The sequence below is a fragment of the Pseudophryne corroboree genome, chromosome 9 (genome assembly GCF_028390025.1).
Source record: "Pseudophryne corroboree isolate aPseCor3 chromosome 9, aPseCor3.hap2, whole genome shotgun sequence".
Taxonomy (NCBI): domain Eukaryota; kingdom Metazoa; phylum Chordata; class Amphibia; order Anura; family Myobatrachidae; genus Pseudophryne; species Pseudophryne corroboree.
Genome location: NC_086452.1, coordinates 185,097,446 through 185,111,730, shown reverse-complemented (window position 1 = coordinate 185,111,730; position 14,285 = coordinate 185,097,446). Strand labels below are relative to the sequence as shown.

General features: G+C 45.4%; 1 protein-coding gene across 1 annotated transcript; it reads right to left on the bottom strand.

The window, feature by feature from the left end:
* Positions 1 to 9,931: 9,931 nt before the first annotated feature.
* Positions 9,932 to 11,206, bottom strand: LOC134958773 (paraneoplastic antigen Ma1 homolog). The gene has a single exon (XM_063941507.1). The coding sequence runs from the start codon at positions 11,204 to 11,206 to the stop codon at positions 9,932 to 9,934; it is 1,275 nt and encodes a 424-aa protein (XP_063797577.1).
* Between the last annotated feature and the right edge of the window lie 3,079 nt (positions 11,207 to 14,285).

The window sequence follows — 14,285 nt, the reverse complement described above, 5'->3', positions numbered from 1 at the left end:
GAGTGCCTGATCGTAGCTGTGCTACATTTGGCACGGCTACGATCAACTCAGAATGACCCCCAGTATCCCTAAAGGAGGGGTTTCAACAAGTGGTCCTCCAACTGCTGCACACATGCTGTAACTACACATCCCAGCACGCCCTGCCACAGTTTTGCTATTATGGCATGCTAAAACCGTGGCAGGGCATGCTGGGATGTTTAGTTCCACAGCAACTGGATGGTTCCATATTTAATACCCCTACCCTAAAGACTCTACAGAGAGAGAGAGAGAGGAACCCTAATTTTATTTTTATTTTGCATCTATGCATCTAAAGCCAATGTGGGGTCTTAATGACCTTCATTCATACTTGCCTACCCTCCGGGAACAGCCGGGAGGTTCCCAAAAATAAGGTGGTGCTCCTGACCCCTGGAAGAATAGGCAAGCCTCGGATCCAGCCTCCACCACCCGCAACCCTTAGCAACCCCTCCAACCTCTACAAAAGTGGGTGGTCCAGGGGAGCTCAATTGTATCATCATAGACCTTCCCCCACTTTACAATGCCGCTAATTTCAACATTGCATTGCAGGAAGCGTGACCAGTGCTTAAAGTGGTCCTAGAGAGGTGGTGGATCTCACCCCCCCTCCCCAAGGCACCTATGTAATAGAGTTATTGCTCATGTCTAAGGCGCGCACTGTGAAAAAGGGGTGTGGTCTCAAAAGGGGGCATGGTCACACAATAGTAATAATGCCCACAGTAGCAGCACCCCGTAATACACATAATGCCCATAGCAGTAGCGCCCCTTATATAAAGCCCACAGTAGTAGTGCTCCTTATGCAATGTCCACTGTACTGGTAGTGCCCACAGTGGTAGTGCCCCTTATATAGAGCCAATAGTAGTGGTGCCCCTTATGCAATGCCTGCAATAGTAGTGCCCCTTATGTCCCAAGGAGTGATGCCCCTTATGAAGTGCCCCCTTTACAATGCCCTCATTAGTAGTGCCCCCAGTAGTAATGCCTTTAATGGTAATGCCCCTGTGTAGTATTGCCCCCAGTAGTAATGTTGCCTGTAGTAATGCCCCCAGTCATTTAGCCCCATGTAGTTTAGCCTCAGTAGTTATGCCCCCAGTGGTAATGCCCCGGCAGCTATGACCCCAGTAGTTTAGCCCCCAGTTGTTTAGCCTCTGTACTTTAGCCCCCATGTAGTTTGCTGTTAGTAATGCCCCCAGTAGTTTGCCCACTTGTAGTTTAGCACCCAGTAGTAATGCCCCAATTGTAATGCCTCCTGTAGTTGTAATGCCCCTGTAGTTGTAATGCCCCCTGCCCCTTGTAGTTTGCCCCCTTGTCGTTCAGCCCCTGTAGTTATGCCCCTTTTTAGTTTGCCCCCTTTTAGTTTATCCCCCAGTAGTAATGCCCCCAGTAGTTTAACCCCTGTAGTTATGTCCCCACTAGTTTGCCCCAAGTAGTAATACCCCTGTAGTTAAACCCCCAGTAGTAATGCCCTGCTGTAGTTTGCCCCCTGTAGTAATGCCCCCAGTAGTTTAACCCCTGTAGTTATGCCCCCTGTAATAATGCCTCCCTGTAGTAATGCCCCCAAGTAGTAATGCCCCCAAGTTGTAATGCCCCTGTAATTATACCCCCCAGTAATAATTCCCTCCTGTAGTTTGCCCCCCAGTAGTAATGCCCTTCTGTAGTTTGCCCTCATTAGTTTGCCCCTGTTAGTAATGCCCCCAGTAGTAAGCCCCTGTTAGTAAGGCCCCAGTAGTTAGCCCCCATGTAGTTTGCCCCCTTGTAGTTTGCCCCCAAGTAGTAATGTACCTGTAGTTATGCCCCCAGTAGTTATACCCCCAGTAGTAATGCCCTCCTGTAGTTTGAACCCAGTAGTTAGCCCCCATTAGTAATGCCCCCAGTAGCTTGCCCACAGTAGTTTGCCCCCAGTAGCAAAGCCCCCCCAGTAGTAATGCCCACAGTAGTTTGCCCCATTAGTAAAGCCCCCCCAGTAGTAATGCCCCCAGTAGTTTGCCCACAGTAGTAAGGCCCCAGTAGTAATGTCCCCCCAGTAGTAATGCCCCCCCAGTAGTTTGCTCCAGTAGTAAAGCCCCCCAGTAGTAATGCCCCAAGTAGTTTGGCCACAGTAGTAAAGCCCCCCCCCAGTAGTAATGCCTCCAGTAGATGCTTCGCTACACATTGGGAGGGAGAACCCCTCCATACTCACGAGCCCCGCTCCCGTATCTGACCTCTGCAGTCCTTCCGGGGTCCGCTCAGCGCACACTGACAGAGCCAGAAGCCGGAGCTCAGTAATTAGCTCCTGCCTTCAGCTGTCCGCTGTGGAGAGAGAGCCGGGCGCCCGCTGGTAATACAATCTCAGCGGGCGCCCAGCATCAGCACACTTCAAGTTAGGTGAGCCGAAGGAGGCGGAACTGCGTCTACAAGTGGAACTGACGGAAAGCAGTTCCGCCCCGTTCCGTCTCACTTTTACCCCTGAGCATGACTACAATGACGCATCCACAGCCATGCCCCTTCTCAATACCCTTTACCATGTCACACTCCTGCACCTCTCCTTATATTAAGCTATGCCCCCTCTCCCCAAACCGCAGCATGATCTTCGGTCCTGGCTGCCCCTTCCTGGGCAGCAATGATCCTTATAGGTTGGCACCGAGTTGTAGGTTTGCATGTTATAGTGTAAATTGCCCAGTCTGTCATAGCCTGCTTCTGGTTGCAGCTGTTGCAGAGTTACCCCTCACTGTTCATTGCCCACATTAACGATAACCAACTCAGACTAGGGCCCGATTTAGACCTGATCGCTGTTGTGCGAATTTCCACAGCGGCTGATTATCAAATGACTGCTCATAAGTATGCACCGCAATGCGCAGGCGCGAGCTCAAACAGTGACAAAATGGTGTGGAAATTTCAATCGCACGGCATACGCAACGTGATTGACAGGAAGCGGACATTTGGGGATGGTAACTGGCAGTGTCAGGAAAAAGCAGGCATTCCCAATCATTTTCTGGGAGGGTGTGTGACGTCACCTCCGGCCCCGATCTGCCTGTTTGTATCGCACTGTAGGAGTAAGTCCTGGGCTACGCACAGACTGGAAAAATCATTCGATGGTGAGTGAGTTGCGAATGGATTTGCAGATGTCCGCTGCCTGGCAAAGTTTTCACGCGGCGTACACATGCATTCGCACACTTGCATGGGACGGGTTTTCACACTCCCTGGGCAGCGACTATCTGATCGCAGCTCTCTGCAAATTTGCAGCACAGTGATCACGTCTGAATTAGGCCTTATAGACAAAGGTATTTGGTACTGTACATTATGGTGAAGTCGGGAGCACGTTTGTTTTATTTTTTACCATCATCATCATCATCACCACCAGCAGCAGCAGCTCAGTTCTTTGCTCAGGTATCAAGCACCCATATGAGATATGCCTACTGCATACTTGCCTACCTGAACCTCTCCATGAGGGAGAAAATGCTCTGTTCCTGGACTTTCCTGGTAATGCATGTGTAACCCTCCCTTAACTACCAAGGTATATAGGTTACTTAATGACTGAATATGCCTCCACCCAGACTAATTGTTCACTAAGGCTTGCCTGGGTAAGCCTCCCTAATTCCCTGTGTGTAAGTGCACTCCCCTAATTAAACCACACAGCACTAACGTTTTACCTGTTCTCTCTTCCAGGATTCAGGGACCCAACTCCAGCTCACAGACACAGATGGTAAGTATAATGTTGTGTTTAATATTTTAGAACGATATATTAATAGTATGCAGTAATAACTTTTGCATGTCAATAAAGGAATACCATACTACTTCTACATTTCCCCAAATACCTATACATGAATTGTTCGCATGCAATACAAAAAAAACTTTACCTTCTTAAAGCAACACCCTTAGGTGTTAGAGTGACCCGGGTACTCTTAATGCAAGGGATAGTGCACTATAGGGCCCATAAAATTTTATAAAACAAATGTATTTATGCATGACATATTACACCATTCATTGACAATCACATCTTTTTCTTTTCAACCAGTAGAATATTATGTAATAGGTAGTCAGGCTTGTACTATACAACAATTATTGCCTTGTATACTGCTACATAAGTTTCCTTCTCGGATATATAAAAGTATCTTTTTAGAATAAATGTAACAGATCCTATGAATGGATTTGTCTATTGCTCCTTTATCTCCCTGCAATTGAGTGACTGAAGCTGTACTATTATATAAAGAACTCCTTGGGAATGCTGTAGATCCGACTTTGTAATGTAATATTTCCCTAAAGGGAAGCTGTAGTCTATTGTATTCCACAATAAGTAAATCTTCTCTATTCCTGCAGGATTTATACTTGGACTGCCCTTGTGACAAATATCCTTTTTAAGAAATATTACATGTAGGGCACTAGATGTGTTCAATGTTCCTGTTCTTTCAAGTCCCTCAGTTTACTGATAGAACGATATAATATACTTTAACTGTCCGTTTGTTATTATCTCTCTCTTATTCATTTGAAGTGCAGTCTATTTATTGAACAATAAAGTAGTTATGCAGAAGTCACAAGATATTGACTGAGTTCTTTTGCTGTTTCTAGTCTCTGTTCTTATTAACTACCACAAGGTTATGACAGTGCCGTGACGGCTGTGACGTCTTCTATTCTGGCCACACAGTTCGATTAAAGTATATATGCACATAACCTATGCGACATTTAAGAATAACTATTCACTGTGTTGCAAGAGTCACTTTCTCTCCCCTCTGCATATAGTAGATGAATACTGAGGGATATAGGCAGCTTAATAATATTGAGTGTATGGCTCTGTTGCAGTTCAAATTATTCAGAATTACTATACAGCTTAAAAGTACTTTTCTACATTATCAATGTCTTCTATATTATCACACTACTCCACAGAGCATTTTCCAACTGACAGTTACTGAGGCTACTGCTCATTATATATTTACAGTTTAAGATAGCAGTCTAAGCTTCATAGCTAGGTGTATTCAAACAGCTGCAGTATTAAGTGTTAAATGCAGTGTAGGTGGCAGTTTTTACTTACAGCCCCTCACGACTGGTCAGCACTGCTGTATGATGCTCCCCCGACTCTTTGTTTCGCCAGCTCATCAGGCACTCCCCCACCGCTTACTGGGGACTCCTCCTCTAACTGAAAGGAGATGTGGCTGTCATCAAAGCCAGCGTTGCTATAGCGCCGGCCACTTCCTCCGCTGCCTCAGCTGTCACTGGCCGTCAGAGTTCTCCTACCGGGTTACACCGCTTTCTGCCGCTGATCGTCCGGAGGGGACCGTCAACCTCGCCTCCGCACCACCAACGCCCTTCCGCCCGGCACTCGGAGCTCACAGCCAGGTACTTCTTTCCAGCGGCCGCCGCTGCCTCCGCTCTGTGCCGCCTGGACTGCCCTGTTCCGGCCACAGCGCCTGAGCCCTAACCGCCTCCGCTCACTGCTATACCGCAGCGCCCTGGGCTCCGACGTGCGCACTCACAGGGGGATCAGCATCTCCCTTCCCAGCGCAGGTGAGCTATCTTTATACTCACTGACAGGTTGACTCACGCCGCGCAGCCGTCCTCCATTGGTCCCCCATCCTCAGTCACCGCCAACCAGTGTATGCTTCCCTCAGCAGCTCGCGGTCAGTCCTCAACCCGGCTCGTGGACCAACTCTTCCCGCCCTGCAGGTTGTTGCTCCCGCAGCACGCGACCAAGGCTAAGGACCCTGTTTGCCGCCTTTACTGCCCTGCAGGCTATTGCTATTCACAATGTCTCAAGCTCACCCTGAAGTACACACAATAACTTATATTAAAGCAAGTATGGCAGCTGACCACTGTCACAATAGATGGCACAACTGCTCCACTTATTTACTAATACTATATACATAGATATATATATCTATTTCATATATTTACACCTATTATAGTTATTATGCAATTTCTCCTAACACAATATATTTATATGAACCTCAGACATATTGAATTGTAAATGAACAACACATTCTTTCTAATACTATTAATAAAATATATATATTAATTTAATGCAAAACGATCCATAATAAATATTCGTGTTACACTCTCCCCCTGGTGATCTGTATATCTCTCCTTCCCAATTTGTCAGATCACCAAATATCCTCCCCCTTCCCATACCCGAAGTAAGGCCAGGTAAGTACTATACTCGGGTGAATTATTTGAGGTAAATATGAAGGTTTACCTAATTCCGGATATGTTAATATTAAGGGAGGTTTCCGTTCCCTGGATGGCCTATAACTATGCACTATATCCTCTGAAATCCTAGTCTCACTACAAGGATACCTACTTATGTTAACATCAGTACTATACTACTATACCCGAGTACTATACTCGGGTGAATTATTTGAGGTAAATATGAAGGTTTACCTAATTCCGGATATGTTAATATTAAGGGAGGTTTCCGCTGCCTGGATGGCCTATAACTATGCACTATATCCTCTGAAATCCTAGTCTCACTACAAGGATACCTACTTATGTTAACATCAGTATCACCTATACTACCTTCTGATGTAAGTCCTTTCTCAGATTCCAACCCACCGTCCTCATTATTAATATTGACGGTTATATTACAATCATTTTCTGGGGAACTCTCATTAAACACATGAGGTGTGGTACAATCGGAGAACCAGGGAACGGAACTATCAGTATCCCCATTATAATAGAAATATCCTGGGCCGTGCTCCCTGTCCTCAGCATCCTCATTATGACCTACTGAAATTTCTGGGGATTGGCATTGACTTTGAGAAGATCGTAATCTACTACCGTTTTTCCAATTAGATTTTAAGTGTGGCTCATCTTCATCAACGTCAGGGAGACGAAGATTTTGTGCTATAGGCAAAAGATGCTGTCGGTGGTATGTAAGAACTGGTCCCTCCCCCGACTTTGACCTTAGTTTATAAACTGGTATGTTGGGTAGTTGGTCTATTACCACATATGTATTAGACCTCCATCGATAAGCTAATTTTTGTCATCTGGGAAGTCCTAGTTGCTGTATTAGCACTCGATCCCCTATTCTCAATACATTTTCTTTTACTTGCAGGTCATATCTAATCTTGTTCTTAGCCCCTGCTTTTCTGGAAGCTTCCTGCGCTAATTTATGTGCATCTCTAAGCTCTCTTCGTAATTTAATTATATATTGGGAATGAGTTTGCCCATTTGCATCCCGGGAGGGAAGACCTAATGAAACATCTATGGGCAGTCGGGCTTCCCGCCCAAACATCAATTCATATGGGGAGTACCCAGTGGATTCATTCTTAGTGCAGTTGTAGGCATGAACCAAATGACATATTTTCTTATTCCATTGTGTTCTGCCCCTTGGATCCAGCGTACCCATCATATTGAGCAAGGTACGATTAAAACGCTCAGGCTGTGGGTTACCCTGCGGATGATAAGGAGTAGTTCTAGATTTCTTAATCCCACAGCACAGACAAAGTTCATGAATAATTTTTCCTTCAAAATCACGCCCCTGGTCAGAGTGCAATCTAGCTGGTAAGCCATAGTGGACAAAGAACCGTTCCCATAGGGTTTTAGCTACAGTAACGGCCTTCTGGTCAGGGGTAACATAAGCCTGAGCGTAACGGGTGAAGTGATCCGTTACTACAAGAATGTTACATTCTTTCCCTGGTGATGTTTCTAATGATAAATAATCAATACATACTAGATCCATAGGACCATGGCTATTGAGAGTCACAAGGGGAGAAGACTTGGTGGGAAGAGACTTCCTCAAAACACAACTGCCACAGGTTTTACAGTAATTCTCAATATCCTGCTCCATAAATGGCCAGTAAAAACGGTCAGTGATCAATCCTGCTGTTTTATCCACCCCGAGATGACCATGCTGATCATGTAATGAATTTAAAATAGTTGCCCTATAGCATTGTGGAACAACCAATTGAAACTTTATTTTTCCATTCGATTTAACCAATTTACGGTATAGTATACCATTCTTCACAACCAATTGCTTTATATGCCTCAGCAACAACTTGGATGCAGGCGTCATAGAGCTTACATCACATTCAGCACAACCAGACTCAAAACAGAGTATAACAACAGAGATATCGGAATCACTCCGTTGATCCATGCGGATTTTTTCCTGACCTATGCGGGGTAAGTCCCCTAACTCTAATTGGCTTAACCAACAGTAAGCCAGGGGTAACGCCTTGTCAGAGGCTCCAAGGGCACTGATGCATTCCCCAATTTCTGCCCATACGCACTGTATGTTAAAGCACAATCCCTTAAGGGTGGTTGCAGGAACTTCAATCCAATCTGACCTATCTGATTCCCTCTCAATTCTTGTTAACCTAGATAAAGAATCTGCATCTATGTTATTGATGCCTGGGCGATATTTAATTTTAAAATCATATATAGACAGTGCAGATAACCACCTGTGCCCTGTGGCATCTAATTTAGCAGTGGTAAGCACATATGTCAGGGGGTTATTGTCAGTGAACACCTCAAAGCTTGCCCCATATAAGTACTCATGAAATCTATCAGCCACAGCCCATTTAAGAGCAAGGTATTCCAGTTTGTGTACGGGATATCTCCTTTCACTATTGGACAATCCTCGACTGATATAAGATATAGGTTGTAATTTTCCTTCATGAGTTTGGTACAACACTGCTCCTAGACCATCAAATGACGCATCCACATGTATCACATAGGGCATTGTGGGATCAGCATATGCCAACACAGGGGCATTAGTAAGACTCCATTTTAACTTGAGGAAGGCCTCTTCACACTTGCTTGTCCATCTATCCCCAAATTCCGCAGACGGTTTAAAATAGCCCTCCTTTTTACACGATTTGACCAATGAGGTTTTGCCAACAGGTGGATACCCCCTAGTCAATTCAGTAAGCGGGCGACATATCACAGAATAATAGGGCACAAAACGGCGGTAATACCCACAAAACCCCAGGAAAGATCTTAACTCCTTCAGCTTTGTGGGTCTGGGCCACCTGTTCACAGCTTCCACTTTAGTGGGGTCAGTGGAAATACCACGTCGGCTCACCACATGTCCCAAATAAGTAACAGAGGGCTGACAGAGCTTACATTTATCTATAGAAAGCTTTAGTCCTTTTTTAAGTAACCTGTCAAGTACTTTAAGCAGACGATGGTTATGTTCCTGCAGAGAGGACCCAAATACAATGATATCATCAAGGTAAACCAATACCTCACGGTAATTCATATCACCCACCGTTTGTTCCATTGTCCGCTGGAAGGTAGCCGGTGCACCCTTAATACCCTGAGGCATCTTCAAGAATTCAAAGAAGCCTAAAGGGCAGATAAATGCAGTTTTCTCTCTGTCATGGGAACTCATAGGTATTTGGTAATACCCAAACCGTAGATCCAGCACTGTGAACCACTGACTCCCCTGCAGACAGTCCAATGCCTCCTCTATCCTAGGAACAGTGTATTAATCTGGCACAGTGCGTTAGTTAAGCGTCCGGTAATCAATACACATTCTGATATTGCCATTCTTTTTACGAGCCACTACGATAGGGGAGGCATATGGACTCTCTGAATGTTGAATAACTTCAGTTTCCAGCAAAGTTCGAAGATGCTGCCTAACATCCTCAAAATCCGCAGGAGCAAGGCGGCGTGACCTCTCCCTGAATAGGAACATTAGAGAGATAGTGTCTATACCAGTGCTCAAATATAATGGACACCTGAGACCCACTGTCTAACAAAACAGGGCAGGGATGTCCATTCAACTTAACGACCACACGTGGAGCAGGTCCTATCATACCATCAGGGATTGAACTACTCCACTAGGCACTCCCCATTGAATTAACATCTAATTTCTTGGAGACGGCGAGGGGCCCGCCAGCCTCCCACTGTCGTTTCCCTGAATGGAAGCATTATCTAACTGACCATTAGTTCCCGCTCCAGAGGTACCCCAGCCAAAGGGACAGTTCACTGCCCTATGCCCTAGCTGTCCGCATCAGAAACACCCTCTTGATGTAAAATCTCCACCTCTCCTAAAATTTCCCCTACCGTTGTTAATCCCCCTAGTAGAATTACGGGAAGCTACATTGGAAGGTGCCACCCTTTGGTTTAGAGCAAGAATAAGCTGGTCCATTTTTTTATTTTGTTCTTCTACCAACGTAAGTAACTTGTCATCCCTTGACCCTTGAGCCTCAGGGGAGGGTACCACTACTTTTACGGCTTTGGCATGGGTTTTTTCCCTATTGGCGATTAAAGCTTCCTTCTGGGTAATCTCCTTCATTAAATCATTAAGGGTGGGGCTTCCCAATAATAAAGCAGTACACCGCAACCGCTGAGCCACAGGGTCAGTCGTTAAAGCTCCTCGAATTACTTGTTTTAACCTACTACTATTAACCTCAGCAGGGGATAATCCTCCTTTATCTACAATTTTATGTATTATTTTATCCAATCTATACACATACTGTGACAACTTCTCCCCTGTCTCTTGATAAGTATGGTTGAATCTAGAAACCAAATCACCTACGTCTTCTAATGTCCCATATGTGTATTCTAAGGCCTGGAAGTAGTCAGCCACAGTGGCTTCAGGATTACTTTTCCTAGTGGCCTGAATGATTCCCATAGCAGGTCCCCGTAAACTTTCTACAATCCTTTGTTTCTTTATATGATCGGGGCAATGCCACTCCTCAGACTGCTGTATAGCTGCCTCCCTCCAGGCCTCATAAGGTTCCTCACCAGTAGGTACAGGAAGTATTCCTGAAAAAATCCTCAATCGCCTATAGCTACCCTCATAATGCCATCTTTCTAATTGATGTACTACTTTATCAGCTATAACTTCTAACTGATTCCCTAACTTTTCCTCAGTACCCTGTGATTGACTACCTTCTCCCCCAGCTGCAGAGAGATCTCCTCTAGTCGGAGAGGACATTTCACCCACAATTAATGGTTCAGCAGCTCTTTCACTGCCTTCCTTTTCAGGCCATATAATTTTCCACCTGCGTTCAGGGTTAGATCTCACAGCCACCACCTTAGGTAACAACTCAGACTCTAAGTCTTGACTAGTAGTTATTAATACAGCACCCAACTCTCCACTTTCCTTAAACCGCTTATCAGCAATCTTTGGTTGTTTTACCCCAAACAGAAATAACATCTCTATCATAATTGTTCCTTCGGTGATGTCTGTGAGATCCCCACATAATACAAAACTCCTTTCTGGAGTCACTCCCTTCCTTGTGCAGCAATCAAATGCTTCACTACTTGTATATTGATTCATTTTGGTTACTGTGCTTCACTTACTCCTGAGTATCTTACAAAATAATCTCACGCGGTGCCTCCAAATGTAACCCTCCCTTAACTACCAAGGTATATAGGTTACTTAATGACTAAATATGCCTCCACCCAGACTAATTGTTCACTAAGGCTTGCCTGGGTAAGCCTCCCTAATTCCCTGTGTGTAAGTGCACTCCCCTAATTAAACCACACAGCTAGTGGCGGAACTGTGGGAGGCATTGGAGTCGCCTGCCGCCGGGCTCTTGACCACAAGGGGGCACATCTCCTCCACTGTCTCCCGCTGCCTGAGGACCGCTCACTGCTATTGCAGACGGAGGAGCTGTGTCAGTGACACGGAAGCTGACTCCTGTATTTACAGAAACCTGGCACTGGCTGCAGCTAGGGGGAGCTCCAGAGCGCAGCTCCTCCCGGGCCCTTCTAGTTACAAGCTAGCCGACGGAAGCTCTCTGCTCCTCCGTCAGCCTGATGATAGGCAAAGGTAGGCACTGTGTGGGGGGTGGGGGATAGGTGTATTTGGGGGGGTTTGGGGGGAAGCACTGTGTTTTGTGTGTGCTTGTTTTTAAGTGAGGTGTGTGTGTTTTTAAGGAAAGTTGTGCGTTCAAGTAAAAGAGGCATGTGTGTGTGTGTGTGTGTGTGTGTGTAAGTCAGTGATGTGTGTGTGTAAGTGAGTGGCATGTGTGAGATAGGCATGTGTGTGTGTGTGTGTGTGTGTAAGTGAGAGGCGTGTGTGTGTGTGTAAGTGAGAGGCATGTGTGTGAGAGGTGTGTTTGTGTGTGAGAGGAAAGTCTTAAAGGAGGCATTTGAGCATTTCTACAGGACTATGTACAGAGCACACACCTGGTCTGGGTACACACTACCTTATAAATATATGGAGGGGTGTCCGTTCTGAATGTGTGTGTGTGTGTGTGTGTGTGTGTGTGTGTGAGGCATGTGTGTGTGTAAGTGAGAGGCATGTGTGTGTAAGTGAAAGGCATGTGTGGGTGTTTAAGTGAAAGTGGTGTGTGTGTGTTTAAGTAAAAGCGGCGTGTGTGTGTTTTTAAGTGAAGGAGGCATGTGTGTGTGTGTGAAAGCGGCGTGTGTGTGTTTTTAAGTGAAGGAGGCATATGTGTGTGTGTGTGTGTGTGTGTGAAAGCGGCGTGTGTTTAAGTGAAAGAGACGTGTGTGTTTAAGTGAATGAGGCGTTTGTGTTTTTTATATATATATATCTAGTGTTCACGCTAGGTGTCTTTCACAGGGCGCTGTGCCCTGGCCCTTTTTTAGACAGCTGAATCCCACCCTGCCCGTTTTTGTGTGCCCTGCCGCCCGCCGTTTGCTGCCTGCCGGACTCCGCCACGCCGCCGGACCCAGTCGTGCGCCGCCGGACCCGGTAAGCACATGAGAGTCCCCCTGGGCTAAATTAACCTTGTAAGTATTTTGCAGCTGTAAACTTCAATCTCAGTGCTCTCTACCTGGTGCAGTGTGCCTCAGTGCTCTCTACCTGGTGTAGTGTGCCTCAGTGCTCTCTACCTGGTGCAGTGTGCCTCAGTGCTCTCTACCTGGTGCAGTGTGCCTCAGTGCTCTCTACCTGGTGCAGTGTGCCTCAGTGCTCTCTACCTGGTGCAGTGTGCCTCAGTGCTCTCTACCTGGTGCAGTGTGTCTCAGTGCTCTGCCTGGCGCAATGTGTATAACGTGCTCTATCTGGCGCAATATGTATAACGTGCTCTACCTGTCGCAGTGTGTATAGGAGGTTCTACATGGTGCAATGTGTATTAGGTGCACTACTGTGTGGTGTAATGTGAATTGCCACTATTATGTGGCCACGCCCCTTCCCCACGAAACAACGCCCCTAAATTTTTGCTGCGCGCCTACGGCGCACACTGTCCATGTTTTGGCCTATAGGAATGGGAGCACCAAGCATTATAGCATGTACCTGTTTGCCCATCTAACTTAAAAATGTGCCCTACCGAATGAAAAATGTGCCCCCCCCCCCGAATGGAAAAATGTCCCCTCCCCGGGATCAGCACCCTGCCCTAAAAAAATCCTACAGTGAACACTAATTTTATCTGCACACTGCTGCGCCAAAGCATCTCCATCGAGACCTGTTGGCGGGTGAGGGAGCACTGTAGGTGTACTATAATGGTATGCTGGTGTCTGTTTTATTGTAATGACTGACTTGGAGTGCGTCCACTTTCTATGTGTATCTATATTACTATTGGGAAAGGTACCTGAGCACGCTGCTACTGTTCACCCTTAGTGCCGGATAGCTACATATAGTATGTGTGTGTATATGTAGGGGGGCACCAACATTTATCATGCCTCCGGGCGACTGGGACGAACTTACGCCACTGCACACAGCACTAACGTTTTACCTGTTCTTTCTTCCAGGATTTAGGGACCAAACTCCAGCTCACAGACACAGATGGTAAGTATAATGTTGTGTTTAATATTTTAGAACGATATATTAATAGTATGCAGTAATAACTTTTGCATGTCAATAAAGGAATACCATACTACTTCTACATTTCCCCAAATACCTATACATGAATTGTTCGCATGCAATACAAAAAAAACTTTACCTTCTTAAAGCAACACCCTTAGGTGTTAGAGTGACCCGGGTACTCTTAATGCAAGGGATAGTGCACTATAGGGCCCATAAAATTTTATAAAACAAATGTATTTATGCATGACATATTACACCATTCATTGACAATCACATCTTTTTCTTTTCAACCAGTAGAATATTATGTAATAGGTAGTCAGGCTTGTACTATACAACAATTATTGCCTTGTATACTGCTACATAAGTTTCCTTCTCTGATATATAAAAGTATCTTTTTAGAATATATGTAACAGATCCTATGAATGGATTTGTCTCCCTGCAATTGAGTGACTGAAGCTGTACTATTATATAAAGAACTCCTTGGGAATGCTGTAGATCCGACTTTGTAATGTAATATTTCCCTAAAGGGAAGCTGTAGTCTATTGTATTCCACAATAAGTAAATCTTCTCTATTCCTGCGGGATTTATACTTGGACTGCCCTTGTGACAAATATCCTTTTTAAGAAATATTACATGTAGGGCA